The sequence below is a fragment of the Charadrius vociferus genome, unplaced genomic scaffold (genome assembly GCF_000708025.1).
Source record: "Charadrius vociferus isolate BGI_N301 unplaced genomic scaffold, ASM70802v2 scaffold70, whole genome shotgun sequence".
NCBI lineage: Eukaryota > Metazoa > Chordata > Aves > Charadriiformes > Charadriidae > Charadrius > Charadrius vociferus.
In genome coordinates this window covers 3,197,189-3,205,021 of record NW_009646851.1, presented here as the reverse complement: position 1 = coordinate 3,205,021, position 7,833 = coordinate 3,197,189, and the positions used below count along the sequence as shown (strand labels likewise).

The 7,833-nt window shown below is 44.4% G+C and overlaps 1 protein-coding gene across 1 annotated transcript in view; it reads left to right on the top strand.

The window, feature by feature from the left end:
* The window catches only part of DHX29 (DEAH (Asp-Glu-Ala-His) box polypeptide 29), a 50,742-nt gene that overhangs the window by 27,733 nt on the left and 15,176 nt on the right, over window positions 1–7,833 (top strand). Inside the window, 1 exon segment of the mRNA XM_009894225.1 lies at window positions 237–488. Within this exon segment, the coding sequence (XP_009892527.1) occupies window positions 237–488 (252 nt within the window).

The following is a 7,833-nucleotide window of genomic DNA, read 5'->3' as shown; positions in this document are numbered from 1 at the left end:
GCGGCTACTTCAACCCCAGTGGCAGGCACTGCAGCTCAACCAGACAACCAGCTCATGCCAGTATCAGTTGCTCCTATACAGAGGAAGAAATACACAAAGAAATCAGTTGGCTTAGTAAGGGATGACGATGAACGAGGGCCATCACAACAACAGGAGGAAGAAGGTATCCAGTACCGGAGGGAATTGGCCATGCAGGAGATGATTTACTATGACCCAGATAACACGGTTACCCACAGATCCTGATGAAGTCCAGTGGACAAAGCCCATATGGCAGAAATTTGTAGGGAGCGCACCGTTGTCGTATGCCAGCTCCTTGGCAGTGATGGAATGGAAGGGCAAAGAGAGACCAACAGTGGATGAGGTGACTGGTCGGCTCTGGAAATTTGAAGAAAGTCTCTCTTCTCCCCTTGTCTCAACTGTGGAGAAACTGTCCCAGAAGGTCCAGCAACTTGAAGAGACTATGTCCTACTCTCCACCTGTACAGGCCAGTATGTCAGCTATTAGGAGCAGGCATTTCCCTACTCAAGAGGGAGAGCGTATAGAGAGTACACACCATGAGGCACCCTGTGGCTTTACCTGTAAGACCACAGAGGACAAGCTACCTTGATCCTACAGGCACGGGTACATGAGTTGGAAGGAAGAACAGTCACAAAAGAGGATCCCTCCAGGAAAAGTGCCCTTCCAGTTTGCAGCAGACAGCTCTCCAGACAGCAGAAAGCCTGATGCTACCTCTGATCCCCTTGAAGGGCATTCCAAGTCATTTCTACAAGAAGCAAGTAACAGATACTGTGACCAGGATTAGAGGGGCCCTGCCTCCAGCCAGGTCGGGGAAAGGGACAACTGGGTTTATTGGACTGAGTGGACTCGATGTCCTGACACATCAGACCCATAGGAGTATAAGGCTCTAGTGGATACTGGTGTGCAGTGTACCCTAATACCATCAAGTTATAGAGGGATAGAACCCATTTATATTTCTGGAGCGACAGGGGGATCCCAACAGTTGACTATTGGAAGCTGAAGTAAGCCTAACTGGGAATGAGTGGCAAAAGCATTCCATTGTGACTGGCCCAGAGGCTCCATGCATCCTTGGCAAAGACTACCTCGGGGGGATTACTTCAAAGACCCAAAACGGTACTGGTGGGCTTTTGGCATAGCTGCCTTGGAGATGGAGGAAATTAAACAGCTGTCTACCTTGTCTGGTCTCTTGGAGGACCCTTCTGTGGTAGGGTTGTTGAGGGTCAAAGAACAACAAGCACAGATTTCTACCACAATGGTGCATCAGCAGCAATATCACACTAACCGAGACTTGCTGATTCCCATCCATAAGCTGATTTGTCAACTGGAGACTCAAGGAGTGATCAGCAAGACCCGCTGATGCTTTACTGGTCCCATATGGCCAGCACAAAAATCTGATGGAGAGTGGAGGCTGACAGTGGACTATTGTGGCCTGAATGAAGTCACACTATTGCTGAGTGCTGCCGTGCCAGACATGCTAGAACTTTGATACGAACTGGAATCGAAGGCAGCCAAGTGGTATACAACAATTGATATTGCCAATGCATTCTTATCAATTCCTTCGGCAGCAGGGTGCAGGCCACAGTTTGCTTTCACTTTGAGGGGTGTCCAGTTATACCTGGAATTGCCCCAGAGGTGGAAACACAACCCTACTATTTGCCATGAACTGATCCAGTCTGCACTGGAATAGGGTGAAGCTCCGGAACATCTGCAGTACACTGACAATATCGTATGGGGCGACACAGCAGAAGAAGTTTTTGAGAAAGGGAATAAAATAGTTTGAATCCTTCTGAAAGCTGGTTTTGCCATACAATGAAGTAAGGTCAAGGGACCCACACAGGAGATCCAGTTTTTAGGAATAAAATGGCAATATGGATGGTGCCAAATCCCAATGGATGTGAACAACAAAATAGCAGCTCTGTCTCCACTGCCTACTACTTTCTTAGGCATTGTGGGTTTTTGGAGGATGCATATCCCAAATTACAGTCTGATTGTGAGCTCTCTCTATCATGTGACCTGGAAAAAGAACAATTTTAAATTGGGCCCTGAGCAATGACAAGCCTTTAAACAAATTAAGAAGGAAATAGCTCATGCAGTAGCCCTGGGGCCAGTCCGGGCAGCACAAGATGTTAAAAATGTGCTCTACACCACAGATGGGGAGAATGACCCTACCTGGAGCCTCTGGCAGAAGGCACCAGGGAGACTTGAAGTCAACCCCTGGGGTTTTGGAGTCATGGATACAGAGGATCCAAAGCCTGCTATAATCCAACTGAAAAAGAGATATTGGCAGCATATGAAGGGGTTTGAGCTGCTTTGGCAGTGGTTGGTACAGAAGCACAGCTCCTCTTGGCACCTCAACTGCTGGTGCTGAGCTGGATGTTAGAACAAAGGATCCCTGCCACATATGCAACTGATGCTACGTGGAGTAAGTGGATTGCACTGATCACACAGCGAACTTGAGTGGGAAACCCCAATCGCCCAGGAATACTGGAAGTGATCATGGACTGGCCAGAAGGCAAAAATTTTGGAATATCGCCAGAGGAGAAGGTGACTTGTGTGGAAAAGGCCCCACCACATAATAAATTACCAGAAAATGAGAAGAAACACACCCTGTTCACTGATGGGTCCTGTTGCATTTTGGGAAAGGATTGGAAGTGGAAGGCTGCTGTGTGCAGTCCTACACAACAAGTTGCAGAAGCTGGTGAAGGGCAATGATTATATTGATTGATTATATCACACTCCCACAGACCTGCCAAGGCAAGCGCCACGTGCTCACAGTGGTGGAAGCAACCACTGGGTGCCTGGAAACATGCCCTATTCCACTGACCAGAACACTATCCTGGGCCTTGAAAAGCAAGTCTTATGGCGACATGGCGCCCCAGAGAGAAATGAGTCAGACAATGGGACTCATTTCTGAAACAGCCTTATAGACACCTGGGCCAAAGAGCATGGCGTTGAGAGGGTATATCATAGCTCCTGTCATGCACCAGCCTTGGGGAGGATCGAACAATACAATGGATTGTACAGACTACACTGAGAGCAATGGGTGGTGGGACCTTAAAACATTAGGATACACATTTAGTAAAAGCCACCTGGTTAGTTAACACCAGGGCATCTGCCAGTTGAGCTGGCCCTGCCCAATCAAAACTTCCACCTGCGGTAGAAGGGGATAAAGTCCCTGTACTGCACGTGAAGAATATGTTACAGAAAACAGTCTGGGTTCTTCCTGCCTCAGGTAAAGGCAAACCCATCTGTGGGATTGCTTTCGCTCAAGGACCTGGGTGCACTTGGTGGGTGATGTGGAAGGATGGGGAGGTCTGATGAGTACCTCATGGGGATCTGATTTTGGGTGAGAATAGCCCATGAATCAAATTGTATAATGTTAATTGCTAAATAACCCTGCCACTGTATGTCATCATTACTATAATTGCTATCAATTGTACCACACTGAGAATTACCCAGGCTAATGACAGATGGGCCTTGATGGAACTGAGTAAAGTACAGTGGGAGACAAGCTTGTAACAGTTAAGGTGTAGTAAATGATCAGACATTTGGCAGTTCAAACCTATGGAACAGCTAAATAGAGGGAATTTTGGAAGTATTCAGAAAGCAGGTGCTTTTTTTTCATACTATTGGTGTACTCTACAGAAAGATTTCCTTTTCTGATTTAGTTTGAGAAACAAGTACTTGGGGAATTCAGTAAATTTTAGTGTTTGATACCAGGTTTGAAAAGTCATTGAAATAATTTAGGATGGCACTAGCACATGCTGAACTTCTATTTTTGCATTTAATTTGGTGTAGAGCAAATGTATGGGAGTGCATGAGATTATTTGATGTTTTCTTTTTCAGTCCAGTGAAATGCCAAAATTGACAGAGCAGTTGGCAGGACCACTTCGGCAAATGCAGGTAATCTGTCCATTAGAGCTCAGGGTTAGTGTTAACAAGATGAAAGTGTATGAGTAAAGTATAACAAGTGCAAGGCAAAGACTTCATTTTGGATCATCAGTGCATTTGGCTGGCACTGCATGTGTTTTTGCAGTGTGTAACAATGGGTTATCCTTTTTGCAAGAAATCTTTATGTTAATTTGGAACATGCCTTTAAAAACTTCTATTAACTTACTACACCGTAAATTGTTAGTGCAGGCAGATTTAATGTAAGGGCTACAAGGATGATTAGGGGACTGGAGCATCTTTCGTAGGAGGAAAGGCTGAGGGACTTGGGTCTCTTTAGTCTAGAGAAAAGAAGACTGAGGGGGGAATCTTATCAATCCTTATAAATACTTAAAAGGAGGATGCCAGGGGGATGGGAACAGTTGTTTTTCAGTGGTGCCCAGTGATAGGACAAGAGGTAATGGGCATAAACTTGAACATAGGAAGTTCCATCTTAAAGAAGTTCTTCCTCATGTTACTTTGAGGGTAGTGGAGCACTGGCACAGGCTGCCCAGAGAGGTTGTGGTCTCCCACTCTTTAAAACCTGCCTGGACACAGTCGTGTGCAATCTGCTGTGGGTGACCCTGCTCTGGTGGGGGGGTTGGACTAGATGATCTCCAGAGGTCACTTCCAACCCTGCCCATTCTGTGACACTTCAGAAAGATGGCCACAGACTATAGGAATTAAACCTGTATCTGTATATATGTACATATATATATGAGACAGGGAAAAGTGGTGATAATTAATTGGGAAGGGTAAGATCTAGGCATGATGTAGATGGTATAGAATAAGGGGTGGATAATGTCCTTGTTATGTCAGGGATGGGGTTAATTTCCCCAGGGATCTGGCCTGGGACACAGGTATTCCATACCATGTGAGCTGTGCCCACATGGCTAGGGGGAGCTAGCCGAGGTAGGGGTGGGAAGTCACTGCTGGATTGGGCTGGGGCTTCCCGGGTCCTGTGGGCGAGAGGTGGTACCGTAATCGCATTTGTGCATTCCTCTATTGGTGTTATTATTGTTTTTTCTCTTTCCTTTGCTGTTCTGCTAAACTGCCTTTATCTCAACCCATGTTTTGCCTTTTTCTTCCAATTCTTCCCCACAGCTGCGGGGGTTGAGCGAGTGGCTGCGTGGTTCTTTCTTGCCAGCTGAGGCCGAAACCACAACATGTACTAATCATGCTATTACTGGTGGTGCAGACTATAGTAATTATTAAAGATTGGGTCCTGAATCTCAGTTGAGTAGAATTCCATTAAATGTGTGCAAACAGAAGACAAATGTTTCTTATGTGATTTTCCTAAGTGGTAATTTTTTTTTTAATCTATAAGTTTACAGTATTAAAGCAATATATCTTACAGATGTCTTCATTTTTCTGTATGGTTTACATTAAGAATATTCTTTATAAGAAGATAGTATGGGCTGCCGTGAAGAGGAGCTCAGCTGGACAAGTGTACTGACCAGCAGCTCCTCCCCAGTCCTCTCACACTTGTTCCTCCCTGTTCACCCTGATGTGTCTCTCCCTGCTATTGCAAAAAAGTTTTGCTGTTGCTTTCCTTTGTTAAGTTTTGCACAGTCCTGCAAGCCCCCTCAAATGATGGTCCTGGGTTTTTTTCCCCCTTTATTGATCAAAATTTGGGTTGACTCTCTTCATGGCTATATCAGAGCAGTTCCTCTGACTCATCAATTCGTGGCTGAAGCCTTCTGGTCTTTCTTATTCTCCCTTACCACTTGCTCACGATGTTCCTTATTTCTTTTATACTGAATATTCCTTAACCAGATAACTCAATGAACTAATGCTTTTGCATTACACCTATTCACACCATTTACAATTATGAAGTGAAATTTTTGGATCACCAACTCAGCTTTCAAGAATGAAGAAAATTTTGGGAGGGAGGAGGGTTTGCTATTAAACAATTGCAGTCAAGTAGGAGCTCTGTTCATGTACAGGCAGAGGCATAGTGCAGAAGATATTTTTTCTTAATTCTGAAAAATACAGATTTCATATGGAAGAGGTTAATAGTGTACAGAAAGGGCACAGAGGAAAATGCATGAAAATGCAAAATGCATGGAGCTATCCAGTTAGATTGTCATAGCGGAATTGGTACTGCTGCACTGAGAAACATAAGCTCGCAGTGAACCAGCTTGTGCATGTTTCCCTACGCTCAGTTCTGGAAGAGGCAGTAGTTAGTAGTTTGCTAAGAACTCTGGGGGAAAAGTGATTGTGTCTGTTATCCTTTTATGAATTGTGTAAAGTAGTGATAGTCCTGGTTTCCCAGAAGACCCAGGAAGTGATTTGTTTTTAATTCCAAAGTATACATTTACACAAGGAAGTATTTAAACAGTTAAATTTTGATCTTAAGACCTCGATTTTGCACTCGGTGTTCCCAGACATACTATTCTTTCATGTCAGAGGCATAAAATAAAAACCTGCAAACTTCATTCCTTGAAGATGAAAATTGAATCTGCACCCTAAACAATTTCCTAGATTTTGTTCTAGTTGAGGTCTTTTATCTATCTCCTTTGCAAACATGAATGAGAAATACATTTCAGTAATTCAAGAATTAACAAGCTCCAGTTTCCTTTGGATTTGAATTTTGAATATCAGTTATTGGTTTTAAATGGCTAAATCCTAGCAAAAGTGTTAATTGTCCTTGACTCCTCTCTTATTTAACTGTGATGAATAGAGAGGTTTTGTTCCATTTATGTATGGTATTGTTGAAATTCAGAGGCATTTTTTGTGTTCCTCTAGCATGCCCTGCTTTGTAATATTTTTAAGTAATAGCTTCTTTCAGTTGTTATTAAGGGGTTATATTGTAAAAACTTGGAAATTGCACACTCTCCTGAGTGAGCAAGTCTTCTGCAAAACAGATCACACTGTGGCGTACAGATAAGCACAGTTATCTTAACATTAAAAATAAAGACTACAGTGGTTTTCTGCTTGTGCATTGTACTTGCGCAGCTTTTCTGCCTGTGCTCTTTTGGGTGGATGAACCTTCTCTTTTGTTCAATTTATTTAATAAATAACTTATGTTAACACCTTTGTGTTGCTTTTTTCAAAGCATTTGTCAGATACAAGTCCAGTATCGCTGGATCTTTCTCACTGTAGTAGCAATGCTCTTCAGGCTGTACTTTTTTTTTAAAGGCGGCATGTCCTGCTGGTCTCAGTACCCTCTTCTTGAAGAGGATTTCCTGCTGTCGTCATTCAAGCTGCAGAATTCCCACCTTCTCCTCTCTTTTGCTGCTGGGGTCGTAGACTGCTTGAAGCTCTCTTTGCCTTTTCCCCATTGACACCTTCCCCATTGCTCGACCCAGGAGGTCTTTCCTCATTCATAGTGGACTTGATCAATGGGTCATATACCCAGATCATAAAGGATAAAATAGTCATGTCTGGCCTCAACTCTGCCTCTGTAAACCAGTGGTCACAGTGCAGGAACATTTTTATTTCCCTCTGTTTGGCTGTTAAAAATAGTGCTCCGTCGTGTAAATAGTCCATGGATGGAAGTGGAACCAAGACCCAAACCGCCCAGAGAACACCAGCGTTCCCCGCTATCTCCCCTGGTGTATTTGTGCTGTATTTCCCGGTGACCTCAAATGCAAGGAGCAACCTGTAGCTGTTAAAGCTCACTGGGAGCTGAGTGAAGATGCTAGGAGCCAGGGAGCCATTTATTTTAAGTAGTGGCAAAATGGAAGAGGCAGCAACTTCAGCCGGCTCGGTTCGAGCTCTGCCACGAGCGGTTTTAGGGCATTTCTGCCCGGTTTGCTCTCCCTGCCCTTCCCGGCGGAGGCTCGGCGCTCTGCTCGGCTGGAAGGCGTTAGGGAACAGACGGGCGTTTTCGTATACCCGATTCCTTTTCAGCCCGGCTGCGGATTTTGTTTTGGAGACGACGCT